The sequence below is a fragment of the Monodelphis domestica genome, chromosome 2, assembly GCF_027887165.1.
Source record: "Monodelphis domestica isolate mMonDom1 chromosome 2, mMonDom1.pri, whole genome shotgun sequence".
Taxonomy (NCBI): Eukaryota; Metazoa; Chordata; class Mammalia; order Didelphimorphia; family Didelphidae; genus Monodelphis; species Monodelphis domestica.
Genome location: NC_077228.1, coordinates 104792260 through 104810566, shown reverse-complemented (window position 1 = coordinate 104810566; position 18307 = coordinate 104792260). Strand labels below are relative to the sequence as shown.

General features: G+C 43.4%; 1 protein-coding gene and 1 long non-coding RNA gene across 5 annotated transcripts in view; one reads left to right on the top strand and one right to left on the bottom strand.

Moving 5' to 3' along the window:
* The window catches only part of LGR6 (leucine rich repeat containing G protein-coupled receptor 6), a 167799-nt gene that overhangs the window by 37056 nt on the left and 112436 nt on the right, over positions 1 to 18307 (bottom strand). For all 4 annotated transcript variants that reach the window (XM_001368959.3, XM_007481144.2, XM_007481145.3 and 1 more), the window contains exons 5-6: positions 16013 to 16228; positions 12310 to 12381 (exon numbers count right to left, since the gene is read on the bottom strand). In XM_001368959.3, coding sequence (XP_001368996.1) covers positions 12310 to 12381; positions 16013 to 16228 — 288 coding nt within the window. The remainder of the gene's footprint in view (positions 1 to 12309; positions 12382 to 16012; positions 16229 to 18307) is intronic.
* LOC103096813 (uncharacterized) overlaps positions 1 to 18307 on the top strand; it is a 100299-nt gene that overhangs the window by 35818 nt on the left and 46174 nt on the right. The window lies entirely within an intron of this gene.

Below are 18307 nucleotides of genomic sequence, written 5' to 3'. Positions count from 1 at the left end.
CTATAGAGAAAAAGAGAAGAGTTTATATATTTGTTTAAACATGCTATTTCCCTCATTAAATTATAAGCAAATTGAGGGCAGAGACTGTCTTGATTTTTTTTTTGTATGCCTGGCACACAGTAGACACTTATTGATTGAGATCATAGCTTCAGGGTCTTTTTCATAGCATAAATATTATTGACTCTAAAGTCACAGCAAACTTGCATTAGATCTCTTTGGGTTGTCATTGATGTGGCCTTATGATGAAGGAGTTCCCTCTAGGATGGGATCAGCAACAAGTGTGGCAAAATGTCCCCCAATACCTGAATACTGTGATACATGAATTCTGACACAGCAGAATCCCAAAGCCAGAAAGAAATTATTTCCCAGAACACCGAGATGAAGCCTGAAGGAGAAAAGCACAGAGTATTGAGCGTTGTTATTTGTCCTTCATTTTCTAAGAGAACCAATGACATTGTGTGGTCATTTCTTGACTTGTGCATGATTTGGATCTAGGCGAGGCAGGGTTGCACAAAGCTGTGAGCCTCACTCTCTCCCCCAGTCATCCAAGTCTAGAGGTGAGACAAAAGCCAGGACGACTGGTAATGGGCCAGGATGAAATGGATGACCATGGCATCCTTGATGTCTGGCCAACCTCCAGTCATTCCACAGTGCCTGCTTCAGTCACCTTCATGGCCATTGGAGCAAAATGTTCTCATCTACCCATTCTGCCAAGGAAAGTCTTCACATGCTTGGGGTAGAAACCCCAAGTGTGCCAACATGTTTTGTGCCCCATCAGATCCCCTCAACTTGGTTTAGCCCCTCTGCCAGAAGTTTACTGCAATGTGGCTACTGCGATGCTACAGCTTCTTGAAGCCGCAGGTGAGAGTAGAGTGCCGGGTGGATACCAAAGGTGATGAACAGCTCTGGAAAGGGCTCAGCAAGCCCCCATCCCCAGGTGCTGGTCCTCCTTGAGCACTCCCTACGCCTTTCTAGAGTGGAGAACTCTAGAGATGGAAGGAACTCTAGAGATTTTCTAGCCCAACATCTTCATTTTACAGATAACCAGAAAACGGAGACATTGAGAGTTTCGGAGGCTTGTCCAAGGCCACTGTTGCCAGACTTGGAACTAGATCAGATGTCCTCTGACTCCCGATGTAGAGGCTCCTTGAGGGGCTGGATCATTCTTGCCTTTGTTTCCTCACATGTAGTTGTGAGTAGTGAGCTGACCTTGAACCCAAGAAGACCCAAGTTCAAGTCCTACCTTTGACAATACTCAATGTGTGACCCTCAACAAGTCATTTAACCTCTCAAGGTGATTGACTGATCATGGCTCCGAGCAACTCTTTAAGGATCTAAATTGCAGAGTAAGCCATGATTGGCATTGGTAGTAGGATGTTTCCAATGCCAGTGAAATCAAAGGTCCAGCCCCCATCATGTCTCTGTGTGTCTTCAAGAAACAAAAAACACAGAGAGAAGAACCTTGAGAAGAGTTCTTCCAAGTCAGGCAAGAAACCAACTAGTCATTTTTGACAAAAGTCTCTTTGCTTAGAGCTACACCTGAGGGAAGTGTCTCCAGCTATCCTTCCTGCCTCTCAGTCTCATTTCCTGTCTTCTCTGAACCAGCTGGATGAGATGTCTTTGAGGTAGGAGAGTTCCTAATAAAAGCTGTAGACCCTCTAGTCAGTAGGGGAGGACAGGATGGTGGGCACTAGAGCGGTGACCTTGGCTCCCCCTGGAGCCAGCAGGATGAGAAAGGGAATGTCCTGTTGACTGTAACTATTAATAACTCGTCATGGTCACAAAGCACAAGGCAAACTCAATGGGTGGCTTAATTTTCTGCCTGTTAAAAGTCATTAGCGGTTCCTTGAGGGAAGCCAGAAAAAAAGGGCTTTATATGGAACAATAAATTCCTCCATTGACCACAAAAACCCCACAGATTTGCAGCTAATAAACCCACAAAGGCAAGATGATTAGGAACTGGAAGAGAAACAGTTTCTCATGATTTCAGTTGAAGCAGAAGGCTAGAGCAGCATGGTCAGAAAGGTTTGAGTGCTCTGGCTGGGAGAAAGGGGACTTGAGTTCGAATCCTGGCTCTTTTACATACATATGACCATGTATGTGTACATCTCACATATATAGTATATCATCTTGTATATGTAGGTACCTATTCTGTGGCCCAAATGTAAATGTTTGTAAACTGAGGATTCAAATCACTACTTTGGAGTTTACATACTAAGAAGACTTGCAGTTGAAAGATCTGTACATCTCCCATATGTGTTGTCTCTCCTCCTTCCCCTGTCCCACCTAGAATGTGAACTCCCTGAGAGCGGGAGACATCTTCCTTTTTGACTCTCATTTGTATCTCCAGATCTCAGCATAGTGCTTCACATATAAATGTTTCTCATTAAAGAATATAATCTCAGATGCTTATGATATTACAAATAGTTACAGTTAATTAGAGATAATTAACTCATATCCAGGTTAGAAATACATGTAGCACTCAAAGGAAATAAAAATACATTTTGAGAAAATTTCAATGAAAATGTATTATATGGGTTCAAATCTAGCCTCAGATACTTTCTAGTTGTATGACCCTGGGCAAGTTACTTAACCCCCATTGGCTAACGAAGGAAGGAAGGAAGGGAGGGAGGAAGGAAGGAAGGAAGGAAGGAAGGAAGGAAGGAAGGAAGGAAGGAAGGAAGGAAGGAAGGAAGGAAAGAAGGAAGCCAATGTATTATAGAAAGCACTATCTTAAATGCATGGCTAAATATTTTTCTGAACTTAGTAAATTCTAACATATATACATTATCAAAAGCTGACAATCATCAGGGAGAAATATATTAGTCTAATATGTATCTCAGGGTGGCCGGGTGGCACAGGTTTGCCAGGTTTGAAGTCAGAAAGACTCCTCTTCCCGAGTCCAAATCTGGACGCAGACACTAGCTATGTGATCTTAAACAGGTCACTTCACCCTGTTCGCCTCTGTTTCCTCATCTGTAAAATGAGATGGAGAAGGGAAAGGCAAACCACTCTAGTATCTCTGCCAAGAAAACCCCAATGGGGTCGCAAAGGAGTCAGACTTGATTGAAGACAACAAAATGTACCTCACATAATCAGTAAAGCATGAATATGAGGCATCATGGTATAGTGGATAGAATTGACCTTGGAGGCAGGAAGATCTGAGTTCAAGTCTCACCTAAAGGTGACTCTGTGATTACTAATTGCAAAGAAAGTGTGTCAGTCTTCAGTTGTGGAAGGAGTTTCCTAATCCAGGAATTCCCTATGCCAATTAAATCACAGACTCAGTCTTCATCCCTAGATAAAAAGGCCACAAATGTGATGGAATGGAAAGAGCTTTGCCCTAGGAGGCAGGAGACTTGGTTTCTACTCCCTAGTCTGCATTCCTCAGGAAGTGGTTAAGAAGATAAATGAGGCAAGAGATGTAACTGCAGTTGGAGAAAAAGATTGGGGGAGGGTTGTTTCTTTTAAGTTCATTACAAACACAAATGGTAACTAATTGCTCATTGACTTGCCTCCTGGAATGGGCTACACTGAACTTGAAGTGAAAAGAGGAACCCAAGAGCTCAAGATTCATAGAAAGAGAACCTGGATTCAGATCCCAACATTGCTCCCTTTGTGATCTTGGGAGAAATCACTTCAACTCTCTTGGCTTTACTTTCCTCGTCTGTAAAATGAAGATTCTGTTTAGGAAAAGAAATTAAGAGATGGCTCAGCTGGGTGGCTCACTGGATTGAGAGCTAGGTCTGGGTCCTGGTTTCAAATTTGAGAGGTCCTGGGTTCAAATATGGTCTCAGACGTTTCTAGTTATGTGACCCTGGGCAAATCACTTAACCCCAATTGACTAACCCTTATCACTCTTCTGTCTTGCAATCAATACTCAGTACTGATTCTAAAATGGGAGGTAAGGGTTTAAAAAACATCAAAAGGGCAGCTAGGTGGTTCAGTAGATAGAGAGCCAGGCCTAGAGATAGGTGATCTGAGTGCAAATTTGACCTCAGACACTTTCTAGCTATGTGACCCTGGGCAAGTCACTTAACTCCCATTGCCTATCCTTTACCACTCTTCTGCTTTAGAATCAATATGCAGAATTGATTCTAAGACAGATGATAAAGGTTGTTTTTATTTTAAACAAACAAACGAAAAAGAAAAGGCAAGGAACAGAAATACATCTCTAAAAAGATGTCTATAGAAGGATCCTTACAATTTCAAATTAAATGATCTATTTTCTTCAAACCACAGGAGAGGGGTGGGAGGAGGGGAGGGAAAGAACATGAATCATGAGAAAATATTCTAAATTAATTAATTAAATAAATAAACTTTAAAAATATATATAAGTACCCACAGTGGAAAAAAAAAAGATTTCTGTAAGGAGTGTGAAATTAGGTCAATTGTATGTACAGCACTTAAATCTGTACATTGTTCCTTTCTCTTAGCCTATTTCTCTTAGTCTCCTAAATCAAATGGAACTGCTGAAGGGGCAGGATAGAAAATACCCCCAAGGAAATGGGGAAAAGCCTGAAAAAGCCAAATACTAAAGCAAAAAAGCTAGGAGAGAGAGAGGTTGGTCTCAAGTGTGGATATAAGGCCAAGGGTTCAGTGTTGGTGAGGAACTAGCCAATATTTTGAAGGAAAGGTGGAGGACAGTGGGTGATGAAGGTCAGGCCCTGGGAGGAATGGAAGGCAACATCATTCTCTTCACTATGTCTCTGATTTCCCATCTGAAAAGTGGGTAAAGCTTTCTGGAAGAAAAGTGTCTGAGAGTCCCAGATAAAAGGAGTCAGAATGGGTGAATGACTTGAATATAAAGAAGGAAACTCTAAGTAAATTAGGTGAACACAGAATAGTATACATGTCAGATCTTTGGGAAAGAAAAGATTTTAAAACCAAGAAAGAGCTAGAAAAATCACAAAATGCAAAATCAATAATTTTGCTTACATCAAATTTAAAAGTCTTTGTACAAACAAAACTAATGCAACCAAAATCAGAAGGGAAGCAACAAATTGGGAAACAATCTTCATAATAAAAACCTCTGACAAAGGTCTAATTACTCAAATTTGTAAAGAACCAAGTCAAATGTACAAAAAATTAAGCCATTCTCCAATTGATAAATAGCAAGGGACATGAATAGGCAATTTTCGGTTAAATCAAAACTATTAATAAGCACATGAAAAAGTGTTCTAAATCTCTTATAATCAGAGAGATGCAAATCAAAACAACTCTGAGGTATCACCTCACACCTAGCAGATTGGCTAACATGACAGCAAAGGAAAGTAATGCATGCTGGAGGGGATGTGGCAAAGTAGGGACATTAATTCATTGCTGGTGGAGTTGTGAACTGATCCAACCATTCTGGAGGGCAATTTGGAACTATGTCCAAAGGGCGATAAAGGAATGTCTGCCCTTTGATCCAGCCATAGCACTGCTGGACTTGTACCCCAAAGAGATAATAAGGAAAAAAGACTTGTACAAGAATATTCATAGATGTGCTCTTTGTGGTGGCCAAAAATTGGAAAACGAGGGGATGCCCTTCAATTGGGGAATGGCTGAACAAATTGTGGTATATGTTGGTGATGGAGTACTATTGTGCTAAAAGGAATAATAAAGTGGAGGAATTCTATGGGAACTGGAATGACCTCCAGGAAGTCATGCAGAATGAGAGGAGCAGAACCAGGAAAACATTGTACACAGAGACTGATACACTGTGGCACAATCGAACATAATGGACTTCTCCATTAGTGGCAATGCAGTGATCTTGAACAACTCAGAGGGATCTACGAGAAAAACTACTCTCCACATTCAGAGGAAAAACTGTGGGAGTAGAAACACAGAAGAAAAACAACTGCTTGAATACATGGGTCCAGGGGATATGGTTGGGGATGTAGACTCTAAATGATCACCCTAGTACAAACATCAACAACATGGAAATGGGTTCTGATCAAGGACACAATACCCAGTGGAATTGTGTGTTGGCTACAGGAAGGGGGGAGGGGAGGGAGGAATAGAATATGATTCTTGTAACCAAGGAATAATGTTCTAAATTGACTAAATAAATAACTTACAATGAAAAAAAAAAGGAGTGGTAGGTAGTGAAGTCGATGGAGTGCCAGGCTTAGAGTCAGGAAGACTCACTTTCCTGACTTTAAAAATGTCCTCAGACATTTACTAGTAGTGTGACCCTGGGCAAGTCACTTCACCCTGTTGGCCTCAGTTTTCTCATCTGTAAATGAGATAGAGAAGGAATGGCAAACCAGTCCGATATCTGTGCCAAGAAAATCCCACATGATGTCATCAAGAATTAGATAAGACCGAAAAATGACTGAACAACAACAAAGATGACTGGCACCACGACAGCTCTGTGATTAAGTAATCTAGAGATCCTCATTGCTAGACGGTTCTGGGATTCAGATAGAATAAGGTGAAGTCTGTTGAAGGGAATGTTCCCATCAGAGCCATTTGGTTTCGTGGAAATGGATCACTGGGTGAAGAAGGTGGCACTTGTGCCATGGGAGGTTGCGCGTGGAATTCGCATTATTATATTGTTAAGAGAGAAATCTATAAACTCCTGCCCAGCCATTCTTTCTCCCCAGGGCTCTCACAGAAACACTGCTCCCAATTTAGCAAGGGAGCTGGAGCCGGGCTTCCTCTGTTCTCGCTGGGGCTGCGGGCTTATTCTCTGCCCAGGGCAGGCTCCACAGCCAATGTGGTTCCAACTGGGCTGGATTTGTTGAACGAGGCTATAACAAGGCACTAAATGACAGTCTGAGCAGGGAAGAAGGTTGATGAGAGAAGATCCATCCATCCCTAGACAGAGAGTGGAGAAATGGCCATCAACCTCCAATCTCGAGGCCGAGGAATGGGCCCTGTGGAATGGACGGAGGATCTTTGGGAGGCTCAGGGAGAGCACGGTGGGGCAGGAAGGCCCTCCGAGACCTTTCGCTACTTCCTCTGCTTCTACACAGTTCTCCTCACACAGATAAATCGGGAGTGGGAGAGCCTCCAGAGGACTTGCTGGACAGCAGCTTCCTGGAGGGACGGTGCTAGTATCTTTCTTTAACCATTCTTTCTCTGATGTTTACAGATGGAGGTTACCAAGAAGTGATGGATCTAATCCAATAGTCATCAAATACTCACTCTTTGAACATTTATTAAGCACCTGCTGGGCACAGAGCACCACACTAGGTGCCAGGGAAGGGTTAGATAAAAGATGGTGCCTATCTGCTAAGAGTTAAAGCCAAGTAGGGAGATAAGATATAAATATAGATAAATCTTGCCTATGGATTTTTTATGTTATTCATGTATTAATTAAAATATTTATTAAATGCCTACTATGTGTAAAATGGCTGGGTATAGTGGAAGGAACACTGCTTTTCAAGTCTGAAGAAATAGGTTTATATCTTGGCTACTAAGAAAAAATATTTTTAAATTTATTTTTAACATTCTTTTTTTTCTTTAAACCCTTACCTTCTGTCTTGGAGTCAATATTGTGTATTGGCTCCAAGGCAGAAGAGTGGTAAGGGCTAGACAATGGGGGTCAAGTGACTTGCCAGGGTCACACAGCTGGGAAGTGTCTGAGGCCAGATTTGAACCTAGGACCTCCCGTCTCTAGTCCTGGCTCCCCATCCACTGAGCTACCCAGCTGCCCCCTTAACATTCTTTTTCTAAATTTTGAGTTACAGATTCTCTTCCCTCTAGCCCCTCCTTCATCCACTGAGAAGGCAAGCAATACATGTGAAACCAATGCATGTGGATTTTAAAAAACGACTATACTACTAAGCATTGGTTCTAAGACAGAAAGAAGAATGGTAAGGGTACTGGGGTTAGGTGACTTGCTCAGGGTCACCCAGCTAGGCAGTGTCTGAGGGCAGATTTGAACCCAGGACTCCCCTCCCCCCAATCCAGACCTGGCTCTTCTACCTACCTAGCTGCTCCTCCTCATATACAATATTACATAATAAGTGTTTACTGTCAAGAAGGTCAGAATGTCATATTGGGGGGAAACATTTCACTTACCAACAATCAGCCCTTCAGCAAGTATTAAGTGTAGGCTATGTTCCAGCCATTGTGCTAGGTGTTGGGGATATAAATATAAAGAATTATAGTCCCTCCATCTAGTGAGCTTATGTTCTAATGGGGGAGACAACTATATGCAAATATGTAGCACAAATAGAAAAATAAATGAAATAATTTATAATGATTAATAACCAATTATTAATATAACTTATTGTAACACATAACTAATAATAAATCAATAATTTCCCATTTTATTGCTGATTAACTGTGTCATCTAGGGCAAGACATTTAAAATGTCTGGGCCTCAATTTCTTCATCTAGAGGCAGCTAGGGAGCCCTATAGAGAGTGCTGGGTTTGGAATTAGAAAGATGGGAGTTCAAATTCATCAGCTACTTGCAGGTTGTATGACCCTGGAGAAGCCATTTAAGGCCTGTTTGCTTCCCTTTCCTTAACTGTAAAATGGGATTATAATAGCACCTATCTCCTAGAGTTGATAAGAGGAACAAATAAAATAAAATTTATAAAAAGCTTAGTGAACACAGCTAGATGACTCTGTGGATCCAGAGCCAGGGCTAGAGGCAAGAGGTCCTGGGTTCAAATCAAGCCTCAGATACTTTCTAGCTGTGTGACCCTGGGCAAGTCACTTCATCCCCAATGCCTAGCCCTTACTGCTCTTCTGCTTTGGAACCCATAATCAGTACTGAAGGGTAAAAAAAAAAAAGCTGATTTAAATAATTCTCTTTCAAAAATTTGGTCATTTTTGAATCTGACAATTATCAAGCATGGAGATGGGTAGATAAAAAGGCTTAGACAAGATAGGCGCCCCCATGGAGCTTTCCGCTTAATAACGAGGTCCTGGGTCTCCCCTGCCTTCAGAGGAAAGGGCTGTGGCTCCTGGCTGCTCACTCCCTTCCCAGTTACTTCCCAAACAGAAGAGGTCCTAGCCGTGTTCTGGGCTGAGAGCAGAGGTGGATTGTCCCCTGGGCAGTGTGGTCAGCACAGATTTCTTGGGCAGAAATGCTTGCTCAGCCCCAGCCCCAGCTAGGAAGTCCTTCAGAGCTGTCTTTTTCAGTCCCTAAGAGGGCAATTGGGCTCCTGCCTAAAAGTCTTTGGGAAGCCGAAGCTGCCTCCTGTCAGAGGAACACAAGAACACTGGCGTCCTTAGCCCCTGCTGGAAGGGGGTGGGGTGGGCCTATCTATCGATGTTGTAGGCATGCTGTTATTACGTGGGTGTCCTCTGAATGGGGAGTGGTACGTGGTAGGCATGTGTGTGGTATGTGTTTCTGGGAGTCTGTGTGTGTTGGGCGTGTATGGTTTGTGTGTGTGTGGGTGAGTGTATATATGCATGTGGGGGGGGGTGTGCATAAGCAGAGGACCCCTTCCTGCCTCCCCCACCCTACCTGGAGGTGGAATAGCTGGTGGGTGCCTGCTCTGGCTCCTAGGAGGAGACTGGAAGAGAAGCCAAACCACAGCTCAGGCCTCAGGGTTTTGATCCTCCCCACTTGTAGTTGGAGGGAGAGATGTGTGAGTGGGAGATGTATCAGAACCTAGGCCAGAAGGGGAAGAAATGAGGTGCTGAGGGGAAGGGGAGGGGAGGGAAGGAGAGAGAAAGAGACAGAGAGAGACAGGAAGGAAGGAAGGAAGGAAGGAAGGAAGGAAGGAAGGAAGGAAGGAAGGAAGGAAGGAAGGAAGGAAGGAAGGAAGGAAGGAAGGAAGGAAGGAAGGAAGGAAGGAAGGAAGGAAGGAAGGAAGGAAGCAAGGAAGGAAGCAAGGAAGCAAGGAAGCAAGGAAGGAAGCAAGGAAGCAAGGAAAAGAGAGAGAAAGAGAAAAGAAAAAATGAAAGAGGAAGGAATTGGGCCAATTGGGCAATAATTAAAAAGCATGAACATTGTTTCTCCCTTTCAATCTCTGCTCCCTCCCCATATCTTCTGGAGCTGCTAAGGGCCCCAGCAAATGCCCCAAGCAACCTGGAAATGGTAGTAAACTTTTCCCTTTTTTCTTGGAGATCAAAAGCATGGAAGCCTCCAAGGCTCAGAGAGAGACTGGCCCCTTAAATCAGTGTGGTTTGGGGTTGGGGTGGGAGTAGGGTAGAAGGTTTGGTGAGGTTGATGGATTGAAAAATTTAGAGGAAGGATGGAAGAGATGGTTAGGTCCATTTGGAGGCACTTGTAGTGATGGGAAAGAACATCATTCACCTGAAAAGTGGGTTCAGTACTTGAATTTTGTGGTGGAGGGGAGGGGACTCATCTGAGCGGCCCAGATGAAAGGAGCAGTAGGTTGATTGCTCTGTAATTAAACTAGCATCAGCCAACCAGGAGCAGCAATCTAAAGGCTAATTGGAAGAGAATTAGGCAGTGGGCCCCAGATGTTAAGAAACAGCTGCTGTGGGTGGCTTTCTGAAGTTGCTGTCCCACGTCCAATATATCCTTATATAGCCCTCCACTTTTCTTGGCCCCCTTCCCTCCCAACCCCCCCAGCAAATCCTCAAGACAACAGAGAAACTGGAACTGGAATCCTTCCTACTTGACTAATGTCAAATGGTCCCTAAGCACTTTATTCTAAGGAATTATTCTGTTCTGAGAGCCAAGGTGGCTATTTGAGGAAATAGAGGCACAAGACCTCTGGCAAGGAAACAAAGAAGCTCTGATGCTGTTCCCCTGACACTGGTCTCAATCAGGGGTTTCTTACTATCCAAAGCTGTCCTGGACCCATTCAATCCTAAAGGTTCTGTAATGAAAGAGGAATTGAGGGCAGCTTCTTCTGGCTCTTCAGCTTGGGGCAGAGGATTCAGAATTCCAAGATTTCAAGCTGGAAAGGCCCATGGAGATAACTGCACACATTCTCCTTATCTTCCAGATGAAGATGCTGAGGCCCAGGGAGATTAAGCAAATATTCTAGGGTCATGCTTTTTTTTTTTTGAACCCTCACCTTCCATCTTGGAGTCAATCCTGTGTATTGGCTCCAAGGCAGAAGAGTAATAAGAGCTAGGCAATGGGGGTCAAGTGACTTGCCCAGGGTCACACAGCTGGGAAGTGTCTGAGGCCAGATTTGAATCCAGGACCTCCAGTCTCTAGGTCTGGCTCTCAATCCACTGAGCCACCCAGCTGTCCCTAGGGTCACACTTGTTAGAAGTAGCAAAACTGGGCTATTGTCACTCTTTGGGGTTTCTATGCCCAAGGCTTTTCCCACCTGCAGGAAAAGGGTACATGAAATTGGGACTCAGTCTCTCAGCTCTTCTTTTCTCTATCCCCAAGGTAGAGACAAAGTACAAAATGGGCCTGGCCAAAGAAAACTTCCCTGACTTGTTGAAGCTTGTCATTTGGCCTTTACTGTTTCGAAATTCCTGAAAAAACCTCACTTGACCAGTAGAGTTTACATCACTGGGGAGATTAGGAACTCAACTTCTGTCTTGGGAGGAAGACTGACTGACATCACTCTAGGATGAAGAAAAGACTATTGCTTTGTGTCTCAGTCCAGCTTCAAAACACTCACTCAGGGTGGGGGAACCTGAGGTTCCCTCCTCCCCTCCTCTTTCTCCCAGGGAGATTTCTAGTTATGGGGTGGTATCCAGACTCCCACATGGGAACAAATGAGAGACCCAGATGAGGTTGGGGGGAAGGGCTGCTCAAAGAAATCCAACCACTTTTTTTTCCCCTAAGCATGGCAAGCCCAGCCTGGTTCCATGGGGGCTGGCGGACACCCAGAGGAAAGGATGGGAAGATTAGGGTTTATTTTGACCTTAAGTGAATCCCATGCAGATGATGTGCAAATAATAGTTATTTTAAGAGTCAACAGCTCAGGCACTTTTTATAGCTAAGCTACAGGACTGAATGGGCTATCTTTCATTCATCACTTTATCTGTTCTCTTAGCATTAGTGCTGGCCAACCGTCCTGGGTCTTTATGGTTATTCCTCCCACCAGCAGCCATGCTGAGTAGAACTCTTCTCAGACTTGCAATTATTGACCACTCCCTCCCTCCTGCTTCTCAGGGCAGATAATCTCAATTATCCCAATTCTTGGAGCTTCTCCTTGCCACGCCCTTTCTTTGGTAGAAATAGTTTCCATTATTTCAGCTGGTTTTGGCTGGAATTGGGAATAACCCAGGTGTACCAAGCTTCTGGTTCCCCCTGCCATGCCATCTGAAGATGGAACCAACTCCCTGTTTCCAATGGCCTTCCAGAGAGGGTAATGGCAAGGGTTTATGAGTGGAGCCCCAATGCTCCTTACTTTCCCCACTCTCTCTTCCCCTAGCCCTTGGCATGGGCTAGAGCCCAGCCCTCTGCCCAGGCACTCACAGTGTCTCCAGGTTGTGCAGTCCCTCAAAACTGTTGGTACCCAAATGCTGGATTTGATTGTTGTGAAGATGCCTACAGACAGGAAGGAAAGAGAGATGTCAACATGAAGCATGAAGTCCCATTTACCTAGGGGTATTCTCAAGCTCAGAGAATGAAAAAAAAAGATGAGATAATGGTGTGATGGATATATCAGGATCCCTCCTCTAACTGTACCAAATTGGGGGGGGGGAGGAGTTCTTAAGCAGGAGGGACAGCTAGGTGGCTCAGTGGATTGAGAGCCAGGTGTAGAGACAAGAAGTCTTAGGTTCAAACCTGGTCTCAGACATTTCTTAGCTGTGTGACCCTGGGCAAGTCATTTAACCCCATTGCCTAGCCCTTATTGCTCTTCTGCCTTGAGACCAATATACAACATTGATTCTAAGATGTAAAGCAAGGAAAGCAAGGAAGGAAGGAAGGAAGGAAGCAAGGAAGCAAGGAAGCAAGGAAGCAAAAGAAAGAACACTGACTTTGGACTCAGTAAACCTGCATTCAAATCCTGTCTTTGTCAGTCACTCCCTGTGTAACACTGACTACTCTTGAGACCTCTCTGAGTCTTAGTTTTTTCATTGATAAAATACAATTTAGGTTCAATGGCCTTTAAGGTTCCTCTCAGTTCTGAATCTATGATGTTATGGCCTCTCCTACATCCCTAACCATTCCTTTAATGGTTCTTCTTTCTCTCCTGTCTATATAGGAGCACCCCCCCCCCAAGGCTCTGCCCTCGATCCTCTCCTCCCCACTGTCCACAATCCTTCTGCTTGTCTACTCATAACTTCAACTATTGCCTCTACGAGGATGACTTGGGAATCTCTGGTCCAATCCTGACTTTTGACCCACTGTATGACCCTCTATTCTTCAACTCTCTAGAGGATATTGCTATTTCGCTTGGATGTTCATCATCTCAAACTTGACATGTCCAAACTTTAACTCCTCATTTCCCAAAGTGGTTCTCTTTTACTTAGTAACTCTACCATGGGTTGGTTGGTTTGTTTTTTTTCCTCCTCTAGGAGACTCCGGATTAATTAAATGTGCCTCATACTTTCAGTCTTTCAGATGGGTCCAGGGTCCAAGATCCAGATGTCACTCCCAGGCTATGAGCCAATCCTGAACTTGGTCATAGACATTGGTTCCGCCAAGTCAGGCACCACCAGAGAAGTGTGTGGTCATTGGAACGAGCCACTAATGGCAGTTCACTGGGCCATGTTCCTTCAACAATTAGCATGTATGGGGAAGCAATTATCCATGACCTCCAAGCCCTGAGTAATTGCTCTATGAACTTACCAATCACTCAGAGCAATTAGCTGGGAACTAATTTGCACTCTAAAGTTCCCATTGAGAAGACAAAATTAACCCTGAGTCCCCAATTCCTGCCAGGGATGCTATCTCCCAGGTAATTACTCTGACGGGCTTTGCCATGTAATTATGAAGGATGACTTTGCATTGCTTCTCTAGACTTAGTAAATAAAGAAGATGAGTTTGCCTGATCTCTGGGACAGAGCTTTGTAAGCCTTATTTCTGATTAAACATTGTTGGGATGTAGTATTTTGTTGGGGGGGGGAGGATGTTTTCCCCACCATAAAGCCTTACTTTGAGGCAGCTAGGTGATCCACTGGATAAATCACTGGGCCTAGAGTTAGGAAAAGCTGAGTTCAAATCCTCCAATTCTTAATAACTATTTAAGTCAGGGGTCATCTAAGTGACTCAGTGGATTAAGAGCCAGGTCTAAATACAGGAGGTACTTGGTTCAAATCTGACCTCAGACACTTCCTAGCTGTGTGACCCTGGACAAGTCATTTAACCCCCATTGCCTAGCCCTTACTGCTCTTTTGCCTTAGAACCAATACACTGTATTGATTTTTTTTTTTAATAGCTATATGTCACTTATCATCTGTCTCAGTTTCTTCAACTGTAATTTGGGGCTAATAATAGCACCTCTTTCCCAGGATTGTTGAGAATTAAATGACAATATTTGTAAAGCATTTAGTATAGTGCTTGACACATAGTAGGGTTGTTGTTCAGTTGTTTTAAGTCATGTCCATCTCTTTGTGATCTCATGGATATCTGACCATGGGATTTTCTTGGCAGATACATGAGTACTTTGCTGGTTCCTTCTCCACTGGCAAACAGAGGTTAAGTGATTTGCTCAAGATCACATAGCTAAGAAGTTTCTAAGGCTAAACTTGAACTCAGGTCTTCCTTACTCTAAGTCCAGCATTCTATTCACTATGCTACCTGGTGGCACGTAGTAAGGAGTTGGAAAACATCAACTTCATCTATACACTCCAGGTAGGAATCTATTACTTCCTTGTCCCCCTAACTTCCCCAACAGATGGTCATCTGGCCTTTGCTCAAACCACTCCAGAGACTGAGGCACCGGAGAGGGGCAAGTTTTATTTTTTAATTTTTCTCAAATCAGTTTAGTGCATTTATTCTTTTTCCTCAGGAGCTGAATTAGATTCTTTAGGAGCCAAATGTTGGTTTAATGCTACTCTTCGTGTCTTTAAGGGCAGCTCAAAGAACTTCTGTCTTAGAATTAATACTGTGTATTGAGGCAGAAGAGTAGTAAGGGCTGGGTAATGGCAGTTAAACGACTTTTCCAGGATCACAAAGCTAGGAAGTGTCTGAGGGCAGATTTGAACCCAGGATCTTTCATCTCTAGGCCTAGCTCTCCATCCTTTGAGCCATCCAGCTGCTGCCTCAAAACACTTTTGAAGCTTTCCTTTCATTTGTCCTCCTAAAACCTCTCATTTGTCTTCACAAAAACCTGGAGGTAGATAAGGAAGGTGATTATTCTCATTTAACTGAGGGGAAATCAAGGTTCATACAGCTTAACTGACTTACACAAAGTCATAACATGATGCAATAATTGAGCTAAGTTTGATGTCTCTGAACAGGCCAAAAAATCCAGACTTCTGTTATCTGGCCAGAAAACAAGACTTAAAACAAGACTCTAGAACAGAGGTTCTTCACTTGGGATCTGTGGGCTTTTCAAAATATATTGATAACTACTTTTCAGTATAATTGCTTTCCTTTGTTATCATATAGATTTTATTTTGAGCATTTAAAAACATTATTCTGATGCAAAAGAAAAACATATAATTGATCATGTAGTTCACTAGGGATATGATTAGGGTTTTGATGTTAAAAGATCACTCTACCACAAATACGAATAAAATGGGAATAGATTTTGAACATGTATAACCCAGTGGAGCAGCTTGTCAGCTCCTGGAGGGGAGAAGGAATGGGGCTGGGGGTGGGGAATCCTGAATCCTGAATCATGTAACCATGGAAAAATATTCTAAAGGAAAAAGAGAAAAGAAATATTATTCTGGGGGCAGGTAGGTCATTTGGTCAGTGGATTGAGAGCCAGGCCTAGAGAACCCAGAAACTTCCCAGCTGGGTGATCTGGGCAAGCCACTTAACCCTGAATGCCTACAGCTTGCCATACCTCTGTGTCTTAGCCTTGATACTAAGGCACATAAGGTAAGGAATTTTTAAAAAACCAAACAGCATTATTTTGAGAAGTGCCTAGGCTTCTCCAGTCTACCAAAGGGGTCCATGCCACAGAAAGAGGGAAGAAGCCCTGCAGACGCTAGAGCAAACACCCATGCCCCAGCCCAAGAACAGTTATTCAGGCTACTAGGGGATGAATGGCACCACTTACAGCACCACAAGGCTGGTGAGATTCTGGAAGGCATAGTCAGGAATGAGGCGGATTCGATTGAGGGCCAAGGTCATGGCCTGTAGAGAGGGAAGGTTGTTGAGCGCCCTGATGGGGATCTCCGAGAGCACGTTGTCATCTAGCCACAGATGGCGGAGGGAGGAGAGCCCCTCGAAGCTCCTCTCAGGGACCAGGGAGATGAGATTGGCATCCAGACGCCTGGGAAGAAGAAGATGGAGGAGCATCAGTAAAACTGAAATTGATGGGATCACATGGTACTACTGGGTGAAACTCTGGGTCTCAGCCATTGGATAAACCCAGCGGATGCCCCCTAGAAGCTTTCAGCCCAAGACAGGCCTGCACCAGAATATCAGAAACCTGAAACTTTTTGGTGAAGACTAGATGGCTCCTTCCAATTCTGATGGAGGCTGCTCAGTGGATAGAATTCCAGGCCCAAAGTCAGGAAGACCTGAGTTCAAATCCAGTTGCATATCCGTACTAAGTGTGTGACCCTGGACAAATTGTTTAACTTCTGTTTGCCCAAGTTTCTTCATATGTAAAATGATAATAATAATAGCACCTTCCTACCTCCCAGGGTTGTTGTGAAGAACAGATGAGATAATAATTGTAAAGCACTTAGCACAGTGCCTGGCACATAGTACATGCTATATAAATGGTAGTTATTATTATTACTAGCTGTGTGACCTTGGATAAGCCATGTAAGCTTATCCATGTAAGCCTGTTCCTCTCTTGGAAAATGAGGATAATCATAGTATTTATCCCACAGGGTTGCTGTAAGAATCAAATGAGATAATAATTGTAAAATGCTTAGCACAAGGCTTGGCCCAGAATAAGCACGATATAAAGATTAACTATTATTATTATGAAATTCTGTGATCTGAGTCCCAGGAAGGAGCGGGTAGAAGAGAAGCATCAGACATTGTTTCAACTGTCTAAATCCAGAAAGTGGGGGATAAGAGATGGGAAGGTTGGCTGTTGTATCTCAGTGTCCCAAACAGAAGAGGCCTGCTTATTGACAAAAGTTCTTTTTTTAAAAATTTTTTTATTTTATTTTATTTTTTGGGGTTACAATAATCACATTGTTTCCCTCCCTCCCCTCTACCCACCCTTCCCACAGACGCGCAATTTCATTGGGTATTACTTGTGTCCTTGATCAGAACCTATTTCCATGTTGTTGTTTGCACTAGGATGTTCATTTAGATATTGACAAAAGTTCTAAAGATGCTTCTGTTTTCAGATGGTTCCATCAACCCCTGAAACAATTTAGAGCTCATTAAATGCCATCCAGAATCACTCAGAAGATAACGGCCAGTCAACCTCCATAGGGAAAGCCAAGTAGAAAAAGAATCCACATTCCCCAGTGTGTGGCAGGCAGGTAGATGGACAGCTCACTGAGTTATCCCATCAGTACATTTCTCTTGGGTAGATGGTACACATGGATAATGAACTGGGAACATAATGGAATAGGATTAAGAGATCACCATACCTTGGAAGAGACACAAAGAATGGGCTGTGGTTGGCTTTAGCACTTGACTTGAGTGTCAAAAATAGTATAAAAGACATCATCCATGGTATGGGAGATCAGAGAAGGAGGTGGGTTAACATATAGCAAGGGTGAAAGATTACAGGTGGGCAGCTCTGATGCTAAGCTGGCATCCATAAAACAGTAAATGAACCACAGCAAAAATGAACAGTGAGTGAATTGAGTGGAATAAAGTGAACAGAAATCCCACTACAAACAAAGGTGTGGATGGTTTGCAACTTGCACCAAAAATTAATTCCTTTATTGATCAAATCCCAAATCCATCAAAGAATATGTTGAAAGCTTAAATCCTGAGAGTTTTGTTGCCAGGCACTTAAGCACTCCAGATTGGGGGTTGAGGAAGCCGCTGGGTGATTCAGTGGATTGAGAGTCAAGCCTAGAGATGGGAGATCCTAGGTTCAAACCTAGCCTCAGACATTTCTTAGCTGTGTGACCCTGGGCAAATCACTTCATCCCCAACTGCCTAGCCTTTTACCTCTCTTCTGCCTTGGAACCAATACCTAGTATTTCTTCTAAGACAGAAGGTAAGAATTTTCTTTAAAAACAGTTTAAAGGCCACCTCTCCTTCCTTGTGTGGCAGTTCCCTTTCCAAGATGCAGTGGTTGCTCAAGGGTCACGGGAGGCTGGATTATGTTGAGGGCAATGGGGATGGGGAAATCAGTTGGTTAAATATTAAAATGAAACCCTCTTGAGAGCAGGGCTGTTTTGGCATTTTATCTTTGTATGCCCAGCTA